A 12,626-nucleotide genomic window follows, 5' to 3' on the forward strand; every position below is an offset into this window, starting at 1 on the left:
AATGAAGGTCTCCTTCCTTCAGGATGAGGCCCAGATGCCAAAATCAAAATAGCATCCTGTCAGCTTCTTCTGATGGCCTTCTGCCTGGTACTCTACAGCACCTACAGCCCACCTTTGAAACACGGGTCCTCTTTGTCCAGCTGTACCTCAACTCTGAACTCCAGCACTATGGGGAACTTAGGAAAATGACACCAGTGGCTGAGAGAATATTTAAAACGAGAAAGGCTCCCCAGGCTGTTCAATTCATCAGGTGGACTGAGTCATCATGTGGCACAAGGAAGCAATTGTAAGATGCTGGGACTTCTGGCACACCTGGGTTTCCCAAACATCGTGGCCTGTCCGGCATCGTCGCTTTCATCAAAGCCTGCTGCTACAGAAACCTGTATCCCATCCTCAGCATGAGTTAACATCTACTAGCCACTTTGATCTGCTCCTGTTCATGGATTATCCTATTTATCTCAAGCAGCACAATCTCTTGCAGTGGCTGCATCTCATGAGAAACGCTTCTCAACTGCAGCTTCTTTACACACACCTGGGTGGGAGGAGGTTGGGTCTTAGGTTGGTCCTTCACACTCATTGCAGACTGCTGGCCCCTCAGTTCTGCAGAAGAGGCCATCCAGAGGTGAGAAAGGCTTATGAAAGACTCAGAAGAATCTTCTGCCTCTTTCAAGAAAAAAGGAAAGGGCCTTCTGACCTAGAGTTTAGGTCACTCATAAACCTTGAGGTGGGGAGACCATAGCATGTGTAAGGTCCCAGGTTTAATCCTAAGCACATGCCATTTCTAAGCTGATTGAAGATGATGGGAAAAACTTTTGCCACAAAGCCTGGACAGGGGCTGCCAGTTGCAGCTGAATCATGGATGGGCTCTCTATGCATGGATGAAGTTCAGCTACCATTAGCTGGAGCCATCACCACAAATGGTAAAAGTGACGGTGGTTGGCAAGAAAGGCAAGTGGCTATACTGTACTCCAAACATTTTGGTCTGCAGCTCCCATAGTCCTTTGCTATTTGCCATGGTGGCTGAGGCTGATGGGAATCCAGGTCCAAAACCTCTAGAGGCACTTGGATGTTGCCTCCTCAGACCTTTATTCATAACAGCTGAGACCAGGAACATTTTTAAAGAAAACATTTATTTACACATTTCAGCAAGTACAAAGTATTATACATGGTCTGCATCAACCTCAACTTTCCTTAGTATTTATTTTAATTATCAGTATAACTATTATTAGTATTATGAAACATAAGGCGCTTTCTCTATAATAGGTTTGGGACAATGGGCATTGTAGCATGCCAAGGGTGCTTTCTAAACCAACCTTCCTTCCTTCCTCTCTCTCTCATCCCCCTCAACCACCCCATTCCACATAACTGTTCATTTCCTGCCAGACAGAGAGGTGGGGATGCAACTGAAAGCTGGGCGTCCTTGAAAGGGGAGCCCTTATTACCATGGTGAATAAATTACTGGCAGCGCTAACTTTGCCCAGGGGAGGGCTGGGGGTGGGCTGCTTTTTCACTGGAGCGGGTTTGTCCTTAAGGTAATAAATATATATTTTCCTTTGCAGAGCGATTTCCAGGGGGTAGGATAGCCAGATGACTGACCATCCAAGGTGAGTGCCAGCCATGGCCAAAAAGAGCCCCCCAAGCACACACAGGCACTCGCGCGCGCGCGCGCGCGCACACGCACACACACACACACACTTCTCTTTTCTTTAGTCCACCTAAGTGTTTGTTCTGGTTTCTATATCAATAACCAAGGTCCAGTCTTTCTCTCCCCCTCCCCCCATATTAACAGTGCTCGGCATCTTGGTGCATAAATAAATTAAATTATTAACATTTCTTACAAATAATAATAACAATAATAACTTTTTAAAAAGTGACTCTATTCCTTCTTAGTTTTCCCCGGATGGACCGTAAGCGACAGGGTTGGCAGGCGAGGCGAGGCCAGGCGGGGCAGCTCGAGACTCCTCGGGCGGAAACACGACTTGGCAGGGGCGTCCAGCGAGGTCTTCCCCAGATTTAACCTACCCTCCCCAACAAACCCTGCTGGAGGAAGGGAAGAGGGGTGTCCCCGGCTTTCTTCTCGAGCAGCCTAAAGTCTCCTCCCCACCCCGCGGCAAAGGTCCGCCTCGCGTCCGGTCGCCAAGCTTCTCGACTGCAGAAAGTCGGGCGAAAGCAGCGATCTCGGCTTCCTTCCTCCGCCAACCCCGGAGAGTTCGCTCTGGCTGTCGGGGAAGTCTGGAGCTGGAAGGAGCGTGGCGGCCAAGCTCCGTCCCAACTGCTGGAGCCGGGGGGCGGGGGCGGGGGCGGAGGCCCGGGGCCCGCAATCCTCGCAGCCGCGCTGGGGACAGGGTCGATCCGCCCGGGTCCGCGGCCCGCAGGACAGCGAGACGGCCTGTGAGGCGTGGCGTCGCTTGTCGCCTCCCCCTTCCTTGAGGCGCCCCCGCTCACGCGCTCCGTTGCGGTTCGGGTCGTGCAGGGAGAGGCGGAGGACGGGCCTGCCTGCCTCTCCTCCCGAGGCCCAGCCGCCCGGACGACCGTCTTTACACCAAGGAAGTGACGGGGGGGATCTTGGAGCCTTCGTCCTCCCAGGGCTGGAGGTTCTGGAGCGCGAAGAGCGAGGAGTTGTGGAGACAGAGCGGGTCAGGCTGGATAGAGTCGTTCAGCGACTTCTGGAAGGCGTCGTGCTGAAGTTGCAGCATCAGTCGGCTCGCCTGTTGCCGCTCGGCTTCCCGCTCCTCCGCCGTCTGCCTCCTGCGGACGCCAAGCACAAAGATCAAGCTCCGACCCCGGCGGCCTGTCGCCCTGAAGCCCTGCGCCCCCTTCCCACCACCCGCGCCCACCAGATCAAAGGGCCCAGCCAGCGGCGAGGCTGATCCGAAAGGAGGGGGGTGTCGAAAAGCTACGCGGGGTCCGGTCGAAATCGCGGAGGGGGAGGCTAGCCGGGGAAGGGGAAAACCCATCCGCAAGGCGGAGACGCGGCATTTTTACTGCGACGATGTTACCGTCCATTTCCAAGGCATGGAAAAAAGGCCACCACGGCGGGCGGGAGGGTTCGGCCACTTCCTCTAAGGTCAATGGGACTGATTCCCAGAGAAGGGGGTATACAACCGCAGGGGCGCTCGTAGTGAATCCACCAGGAGCATCGCCCGGGGTTGGGGTGTGGGGAATGGTTGGGTCGTTTTCGCACGACTCGCACCAAGCAGCCCGGATTTACCTTAGCATTTAATGCCAGTCCGGCCTATTTGGGGGTTTATAGTTCAGGGCGAGAGTGATTAAACCAAGGCCGAGTTAACCATAGAGAAATGCGTCAGGAGTGCTTGTTGGCTTCGGCTGAGGTTGTATCAACCCAGCCCGGAAGGTTAGTTTATGGATCAGCGTGTAGTACGAAAGCAGGCCATTGAATAAACCAAGTTGAATGACCAAAAGAACCTTGGTTTAATAAGCCAAGGTTCAGTTAGCCATTCTGTGCGAAAGCCGTTTTTTCTTTTCGAAATAGTGGGGGCTTCATTCTGGGCCAATAAATCTGCAGAAGTGACAAGGCCTCTCTGCTGCCGAGGCGACTCGAGGGACACAAAAGTCGCGGCTGCTGAGACGTATCCGTTTTTTCTCCCCTTCCCCAAAGGCCGGGGAAAGCAAAATCGACGCCCTCGTTCTCCACCTCCCTTTGTGAGCTTTCGTTGCTGGTGAATCGACCCTCCCTCCAATCCGATCTTTTCCTCTCCCTCCTCCAAAAAGAGAATTCTAAATCAAAACCTAACATTCTTCTTTCCCCCACTTAAAAAAACATCGGCAGAGTCTGGATTCCCCAGATTTCTGTGCGTTCCAGGGAAAATCTGGGTGGGACGGGAAACAGGCACAGCGCCCCCAGGCAAATCGCCTAGGGTTATTAAGTAGCAGGATCCGATCGGAGAATTGTGGGGGGAGAGAATGAAATGAAGGCAATTCCTTTCTCCGGTCCCTTTTTAATTTGATCACGTTTTAATTGTTGTCCGTCGTGCGGCGGGGCTCCTAAGCACTAAAAGGGCGGGGTGCATACGCGCACACACACACACACAAACGAAAATGGAAACAGAAGCACACTTCGAATCAAACGTTAAAGCCTCCTGCCCCTGAGAAGCTGCGACAGGCTGTGCTGTCACTCATGGAAGCACTCGGGCCGGCTCTGAGCAACCTAGAAGCCCCGTCCCGGAGCAAAACAACGCAGGCTGGGACTGCACACGCCGTGTTCGCGTAGGCACAGAAGAACGAAAAGTGGCTTCCCCAACCAGGTTACTTTGCCAAGCCACCCTCTCCCCTACCCCTGGGGCCTGAATTTCGGGGGAATGCTGCTGCATCGCATTCGCCTGTGTTTCCTCACCGGGCTCGGAAAGGCGAAAAAATTCGTTTCTCTGACATCAGAGACAAACAAGCCATTAGGATCAGGGTCGTGCAAGGCGACCGTGTACATTTACTTGGAGGTGGGTTGATCCCTTTTGCTGGGCCTGCTGACGCGGAGTGAGGCACAGTTGCTGTTGGCGCCGGGCAAAGATAGGGGGGGCACAGCGGCTTCGGGGGTCCCTTGCGACCTACAGCCCCTGGGAGCGCCCGTCCCCACCCCGTTTTCACAAGGTGTTTAACTTCCTTCGCATTGCTGCGCCAGCCCGGCCGAGTTCAGCCAAAAAGCTCCCCTGCTTGCGTCTGCAAAAAAATAAATCGGAGGGCAAACATCTTCCGAGGTAGACCAGAAGCTGGTCTTGTGAGGCAGGCGAGGGTGCGGACCCATCTCAACTGATGGCGGCTTTCCTCAAAGACCGACTCTCGAAGCTGGGCTGGAATTAAACAAGGGCTAGCAGAAGACAACGAAGTCGGAAAACAGAATCGCCGAAAGTGGAGACAGAGACAACTGGTTTTCGAGAGAGATCGCTTTTCTTTTGATTTTCGATCAAGCCAGCCAGCGACCGATTTTTCCCCGCAACTTTATGAAACCTGAAGGGAGTTTGAATTGTTACTGATGAATGATGTGGGACACAAGCGGGAGAATTACTTGACTGCCTCTTCTCCCCTATTTCATAAACGAGTGCTTGGAATCTCCACTGGCAGGTGGTGTCACTAGGGCTGATCGCTAACGCCCATTTTTCGGGTCGAGTTCTACGGGGCTCGGAGGAAGGCTTGCGTGATTTGCGGCCCCTTTCTTTTCCGCCAGGGCCTTCCATCTTCTTTGTGCGCCGTGCACTTTTTTCTGAGCTAAGGGCCCCTTTCTCGGCGCCACAGATGCACGCACGGAACGCCCATTCTCTTCCGAGACTGCAGCCTGCCAATTACTTGAGCCGGACTAAGATGGGGGTCCCTCTCCTCGGATTCCTTAAATTAGTGAGACCGACGTGTATGTATATACACCCGCATTGTGCTTAGACGGCCTTATAAATCGAATAAAACGCATACACATACACACACACTACACTCGCGCACATATAAGAGAATATCCTGCCACAAGGCTGGTAAGACAAGCTGCCACATAGGAATAGCCACCAACCCCACTTCCCAGGTGGGAGCACTGATGGTGTTCCCTAGTCTGGTAATGCAACGTCGCAAGAAGAAAAGCAAGTTCAAAACACAAAGAACCCAAAACACACGTAGAGCAGGTGGAGGAAAGGGCAAACTCAAAAATCGGGGAAACGGTAAAGAAACCGGCTAAAGAAAGCTGAGTCTGTCGAAACCGGGGAGAGGATTTTAAGAGCTCGGATCCGGCTCGAGGGTTCTGCGAGGAAAGGCCAACGGGGCTGCCCTGGCAAAGTGTCAGTGGCTCAGGTTCCGCCTGGCCTCGCCCTTCTGGACTTTGCCAGAGAACTGGGCCTGGAACTGGGATGGCTTAACCAAAAGCGGGCATCGAAGCAAAGGCATAACGAGGCATAAGTATTAGGGCAAATAGCATTAGTAGAGCATTTACTTTATTAGTAAACGAAATTCTAGCATAGGACAGTAATATTGAATTATTAGTTATTATATTACATAAAACTATATAACAACAACAGCAATAATAAAAATAACAGTATTCGCCCGTTTTATCCTTCATTGGCTTCTTGGGTTTTACTTCACCCGGGATTTCAGCCGAAGCGCGGAGCGAGGACTTTCCCTGTGAGATGCTACAGCATTTTCAGGGCAGCCTGCTTACTTGAAGGTCCCGCAGTACCAAAACAAAAAACAAAACAACAAAACACCGGCGACGCCTTTGCAAGGGACCCGGGGCTTGTTGTTTGCGGAGACTCCGCAGCAGATACCTCGAAAAGGCCACAGCGTGGGAGATCCAGCCCATTCCCACTCCCTGCAGGCTGGGCATCTTGGCTCTGAAGAAAACACGCTGGAAAACTGAGCCCACGAATTCAGACGCAGTGAAATCCGCGGGCTTCGCCTCGGATTTCACTTGCAGAAACCTCGGGAAAAGGCATTCTTCAACTCCCTTCCAGGCCGGACACCCTCCAGCTGAGGAACTACAATGCCCATTCTCCCCGGTCTTCATGGGTCTGAGGAAGTTGCAGGCCCAGAGTCGCTGGGATTCGGGCGGCATATAAATTTATTTGAGTAATAATAATAGTTATTATTATTATAAAAATAATTATTATTATTATTAGGCGGGGAGTTGGCCATTCGGGAATTGCTGCCTCCCCTCCTTTGCTTTTGGAGAAAACGGGGAGACGAAACGGCGGGTGTGCAGGAGCCCCGCTTCTCTCAGCCACGCACTTCATTCACACCGCTTCTCTGTCTCGGATCCGCTTTCGCTGGAGCTGGAGGCCGCGGAGAAGGGCCGAGAGAGCCGGATCAGGCCAGAAAGGTATCCAGGGGCGCCACCCGGGCAGGCCCTTCCAGAAGGCCGAGTTGCTCCCGGCTCGGCAGTGGAGCCAGCCAGATCTTTTTCCCGCCTTTCATGGGACGCAGGCCTGTTGACAGCAGCCTCCCAGCGCCCCCACGATAGCCAGACCTCCGGGCCCAGTAAAAGGGACAGCGGCAGCCCCTTTCTCCCCAGACTCAGAAGAGGCCGCTAAGCGTTGCGGAAGGCCACTTCTCCGCCGGGAGCTGAAGTTCGGCATTCGCTAGGCGCGCCGGCTCCTCGAAGGGGAGCCTCGAGATGTCTGAACAGGGGATTTATTAGCACTCAGGTTGAGCCGGCCTCGACGCTGAGCGCTCAAGCGAAGCAGCTCCCGACCTCACCACCGCGTCTGCCCCATTTGCCAAGTTTGGTTGGCTGTAACACTGGATAGCGTTCCCACGGAGTGTGAAACTTTACGGGCCAGATTCGGTACCTGCGTTGAGCATCACGTGTGAGCTCCCTCTGATTCTTCCTCCTTTAACCTTTACCTCCGAGACCCTCCAGGCCTTGAAAAGGCAACACTAATTCAGAGGTGTCACTTCCTCCCCCCTCAATGAATGCCGCGAACGTTAGGAAGTGTGGCCGGATGGCCTCTATTCTGAGCCAGTTCGCTCGGTTTGATTACCTCCTTACCCCAGAAGCGCTGGGGCTGCGGGCAACCTGGTATTACTCTCCCTGCGCGGGAGGGCCCAGTTTATCGACAGTAGGGTAGCCGCTCCCCTGTCTCCCTCAGTCGTGAAAGGCACGCGGTCTTTCACCGCCCAGCCGCCCTTTGCGCCTTCATTCGGCTTCTTGGGCACGCAGAGCGGGCGAATTCGCATCTGAGCCTCCAAACGTTCGCGCCATTTTCGGCTCGGCCTCGGCGTCGTTACCAGAAGCCTCTTTCCGCGGCCCTTTTCTTTCCAAAGGCGCTGCCTCACAAACACCCCAGCGAGGAAGGAAGGTGGCAGGCCAGCCTTGGGTATTCGGGGCACCCTGCTTGAGGTGCCCGAAGAGACTTTTTCTGTGACTCGCGGGACGCGGCGCGCTAAGCCATGGTTTCTGTGAAAGTGGTTTATACCGAAGACCTCATGACTGCCTGGGACCGTACGCATCTAACCCCAAACGCCCAAACCGGCCGATCTTTAGCTGCCTGCGTGAAGCCGGGCACTCGGGCGGCGGCCCTTTGCTCTGCGCCTGCCAGGCGTCCTTCCGGCCAAGGCGGTTTTTAGGCCACTGTGCTCTGAGGGTCCAATGCAAGGAGGAGAAGGGGCAAAGCCCGGCTCCCAAGGGGGTTGGCGAGAGCCCCTGGACCAGGCCTAAGGAGTGCACACTGGGTGCTGGAGCGCCAGGATTGCGAAGGGAGCGAACGAACGAGGACGGCCGAGAAGGCCCAGCCCGCCTCTCCGGCTCAGCGCCGCCCAGGCAGGCCCCAGACCCAGCCGCGCATCCGCGGGACTCACCGCCACTTGGTCCTCCGGTTCTGAAACCAGGTCTTGACTTGGGCGTCGGTCATCTTGAGCGACTTCGCGAGCGCCGCCCTCTCGGCCGAGGCCAGGTACTTTTGCCGGTGGAAACGCTTTTCCAGCTCGCAGATCTGCACCCGCGAGAAGGAGGTGCGCGGCTTCTTGCGCTTGGGCGGAGTGCGATTCTGGTAGGGGTGCCCGATCCTCCGCGTCACCGTGAAGGGCGTGAGCGCCGCCGCCGCTGCGACAGAAAGCGGGATCGAGTCAGCCAGGGAGCGGAGAGCTGGCGGGCGCCGGGCTGGGGGCCCGAGAGCGGCGCCGGCCCAAGCGGGCCGCTTAAATCTGTAGCCGCCAGGGCAGGGAGGGGCAGCAGGGGCGCTCGCTGCTTTCTCCTCCGCCCCTTAGAGGTGGCCAGCGAGTGACTCTGGCGGGAGATGGACGCGGGGAGTGACCCGGAGCAGCCTCTCGGAAAGCCCGCCGGCTGCAGCGCCCGCGGCCGAGGCGCTGGGCTGAGCGGGGGGCTGGGTTCTTGGTGGCAGGTGACAGTCCTCCCCCGCCCTCCTTCACCGGCACCATGTGCTCGGGCGCTCGGCGGGGGGCGAAAGGGATGGCTTGTCCCGCCCCTCGTGTCAGCCCTGTTGGTGGTGCTGTGGGGAGGGAAGCGAAGCAATTCGGGATCGATTAAAGACCTACAATATGGAAGAAGGCGGAGGGGGGTGTCTAATCCTGGAGGCTGTGCTGCAGGAGAACCGGGGTAACGTGGAAACAAAAAGAAATCCGTTTTTGAAAAAAGGGAGAGATGGTTTCTAGCTCAAGGGACAAAGCGAAGCTTCGGCTTTGGGCACCCACGAACCAAGAAATGGCGGGGGGCCACCTTGAAACGGAAAAGTTCTGCTCAGCGGCCTCCAGAAGAGGGGGCGGGAAAGGCCACCTAATCGCGTTTAGCCTTATCGGTTTTTGTTTTGTTTCCTTTCGTTTGTTTTTCGGTATCGCACACCTCGGAATATAAAGTATATTGCAGGGGGAAGAAAACAATTGGCGCTGCAGCGAAAACCCGACCCAGGAATGGTAAACATCTCTACAAATCTGTCCCAGCTTCTATACGTATTTCTTATGAATAATAATAAATAATAATAATAAACAAACATTTCAGGTATTTAGGGATTTCCCGTATATATTTTTCTTTAAAAAATACATACCAGGAAAGTTACTGATAGTAACTTTTAGGCACCGGCTTAAATATTTCTCCCTTTTACCCACAAATATAAATCGCATTGAATTGACACAGCACACCCAGAACCTGTGGTCTGTTTAGCTGTTTTGCACCTACTTAACCCCCTGCTTTCCTCATCCTGATCATCTTAATCCTGTTTTCATTGGAAGTACTTAAATCTTTATAAATTTCGTTCGTTTTCTTTCTCAGCCTCTTCCATTCCTAGTACCAATGCTGTAATCGGATTAGACACAGCCATTTACTCGCCTTTCTTTGCACTTCCATACTGCGATTTAAATTAACCGGCCTGAGAAAATCATCTCGAGGATTTCTTATCCTGAGAACAGCGAGATTTAAGATTTCCTCCCTTGATCGTCATTGTTTAGGGGAAGAGGAAAGGAAAGACCATTCAATCTCTGGAAGGACTCGAGACAACCCGTTGGATTCCTTTTGTCGTCCTGAAGCGGACCACCCAAACAGATACTGTACCACGGTTTCACGCCCTGATCTGCTAAGCAGTTTGCCACGGAAAAAAATAGAAAAGAAAAGCTGGCCGGTTGGTCGGTCTCCCTAGCAGCACACGCCTATATTGTTTCGGCTTTTTCAAAGCCGTTCGCTCTTTTTCCCCCTCGAGAAACAGCGTGCTGAGGCTGAGCCAATTTTTCACACACACCCGCACAGCTCCTCCGCGCAGGAGACGCAGTTTCACCGGCCGACCCTCTGCGGGACAGGGCTCGCCAGCCTGGCCGCTCCCGCCGCTTACCTGTGAATCTGTCCTTGACGAACCGCCTGCTGCTCTCCATCCAAGGGAAGTTGAGGCTGCCAAGGCTGGGTACAGCTGGCATGGCTGGAATGGCACTAGAAATTGGAGGTGGCACTGCCCCAGGGATGGGTCTGTGCGCTGGCACCCGGATCACGCCAGATGGAGCCAAGCTGAGATTCACACTGTAAGATCCAGAGTCTTCGAAGGGACCCCCGATGCCAGCAAAGGCACCGGGGAGGGAAGGGTACGGGGCGCTGCTTCTGCTGCTCACGGGGCTGCCCAGGTAATTGGTGCCGCCGTCTGATCCTCGGGGGGTGGGCTGGGAAGGGGTCTCCTGATCAGAACTATTTAAAATCTGATCAATCCCGAAGCTGATGGGTTCGTGTTGATGCGGTGTCTGCGTGTTCGTTGGCTGATCCATCCTTGGTGAATAGAAATGTTGGCTCAATCGGGGGGAGAGGGGAGGAAAAAAAAAACCCCGGCAAGATTTCCCCTATAAAAACGCTCCCTTCCTTTTTACAGTAGATCCATGTAAGGTCCTGGTTTGTATAGATGTCACACTGAAACTTTGCCAAGAGTGGTCCAGCCCGACAGGCTCTGTGTCATCTTTTTTGAACCAAACCTTGAGTTTCTGCTTCTAATTTCTCTCCGACAGCTGCCATTGGCCACAACAAACAAGCCTCTCTCCTCCCATTGGCTCCCAGGTTTCAATAAAGGCCTAATTCATTGGAATAGGAGCTTAGGGACTGTTCCATGGTGACATCATTTTAACAAACGCACAATAGGTCAAATTTATTAGCTAAGCTAATGTGGGCGGATATTGCAATGCGCATCTGCGATGGTTGTCTTTCGAAATTAGCCAGATGAAATTGAACAAACCTTGCAATTATTAGACGAGCCGCTCCCTCCCTTCCCACTCTTCAGAATCATTAACCAAGAGGCGAGTTGAACAGAATTCCAGGCTGGTGATGCTCAGCCGAGCCCCCTCCGAGCCCCCCACCGCGGGGGATTAATTGGGGATCCACGTAAATCTTTCTTAGCGTTCTTTGTTTATAAACACACCACCCGGAAGGGAAGGCGGCTCGTCTGGCCGCAGAAGGCACCAGGTTGGGGCGGATGCCATGGGACGCTCCCCCCCACCCCAATTTTGGAACTGTCCAGTTCCACTTCGAAGATACTGCTGCTGGTAGCGGTGCTGGAATGAAAAAGCGGGAGTCTGCTTTGAAATCCAGCCTTCTCCTTCCTCCGCACACGCAGCTCTTTATGCTTTCCCTGTTTCTGGCCCATCTGAAGATGACCAGCCTAGCCAGACTTCCCGGGGCTAGAAGTCCAGTTGGACCTTGGAGAAAATCTGCCTAGGGATGGGCTGGGAAACACGCATTGGGTTGGAACCGCAGATCTCATTTGATAATGGGAATCGGCTTTAGAAACAGGGTTTTCTAAAGCTACACAAGACATGCTAGAAACGCACATATTCAGAAGTGCATAAGTGTGTGTGTGTGTGTGTGTGTGTGTGTGCAGATACCCAAAGCATCTAATCGATAGATAGATGCAGATTGTTATGGACGTCTATAACAATTGTGAGCGTTTTCCTGAGGAAGTGGGGAAGAGATCTGTCCCCACTCCAATTTTTTTTTCCAGAAAATTTCCCTTAGAGTAGCTTGAATACAGACCCGCCTACATAGAAAGCAACCCAGCCATTTACCGGATGCCTCTGTTTTTTAATCTGCTTGAGTTACACCGTCGCTTGTGGTGGCACTGGTTGTCTGTGTCGATTATTATTAGTAGTAGTATTTATATTCCCGATTCTTTCTGCCTCTTTAAAATCTGAAAGATTCACTTCTCCTTCGGTGGGGCTAGCTGGCATTTGCCTGGGTCAGCCCCTCGATTGCAAAAGCTGGGGGAGGGGAGAAAGGGAGCACTCTAAGAAGAGATTCCGTTTTGGATTAATTTATGTCAACCCAATTTATTGCCACGCCGCCTGGGTTTTGTGAGTTTGGAGATGCTCCCTAACGTCCAAATTGGACTAAAAGCGTTAAAAATTAAATAACGTTCAAATGCATTTACTTAGTTTCCCCTTTATAAAGGGAAATGAAAACAGGGAATAGAATTTTCTTTTTAATAGAATGTAATAGTATTTGATCAGCACCTGTTAGGGCGGATTTCATGATTCAGAAAGCGGTGACAAGGAGGGAGTATATTAGTTTTTAAAGCTTAGGATTCAATTACCGCAACACACTGAATAATTTAAGTGGCAACAGTAAATGCAAACAGACCTGTGGCGTTTATTGGGCTTATTGCACAGAAAAGGCTGCGATACTGTGGGCAAGCCTTCGCCCTTCCTTTTTCCCTTCATTCCTCCAA

General features: G+C 53.1%; 1 protein-coding gene across 1 annotated transcript; it reads right to left on the reverse strand.

The window, feature by feature from the left end:
- Positions 1 to 2,504: 2,504 nt before the first annotated feature.
- On the reverse strand, positions 2,505 to 10,869 carry TLX3 (T cell leukemia homeobox 3). Its single transcript, XM_063291295.1, has 3 exons — positions 10,263 to 10,869; positions 8,284 to 8,527; positions 2,505 to 2,748 (listed from the first exon to the last, which is right to left on the reverse strand). Exons 1-3 carry the CDS (start codon positions 10,681 to 10,683, stop codon positions 2,538 to 2,540), a joined length of 876 nt encoding a protein of 291 aa, XP_063147365.1. The 5' UTR covers positions 10,684 to 10,869; the 3' UTR covers positions 2,505 to 2,537.
- Positions 10,870 to 12,626: the final 1,757 nt, after the last annotated feature.

The sequence above is a fragment of the Candoia aspera genome, chromosome 1, assembly GCF_035149785.1.
Source record: "Candoia aspera isolate rCanAsp1 chromosome 1, rCanAsp1.hap2, whole genome shotgun sequence".
Classification (NCBI taxonomy): domain Eukaryota; kingdom Metazoa; phylum Chordata; class Lepidosauria; order Squamata; family Boidae; genus Candoia; species Candoia aspera.

What these genes read in the sequence shown, in the direction of transcription:
- TLX3 (XM_063291295.1), bottom strand. Translation starts at nt 10,683, where the DNA reads ATGGATCAGCCAACGAACACGCAGACACCGCATCAACACGAACCCATC. An exon ending in CGTCAAGGACAGATTCACAG is followed by an intron (nt 8,528 to 10,262) that starts GTAAGCGGCGGG and finishes TTTCTGTCGCAG; the next exon opens with CGGCGGCGGCGCTCACGCCC. An exon ending in AACCGGAGGACCAAGTGGCG is followed by an intron (nt 2,749 to 8,283) that starts GTGAGTCCCGCG and finishes TGGCGTCCGCAG; the next exon opens with GAGGCAGACGGCGGAGGAGC.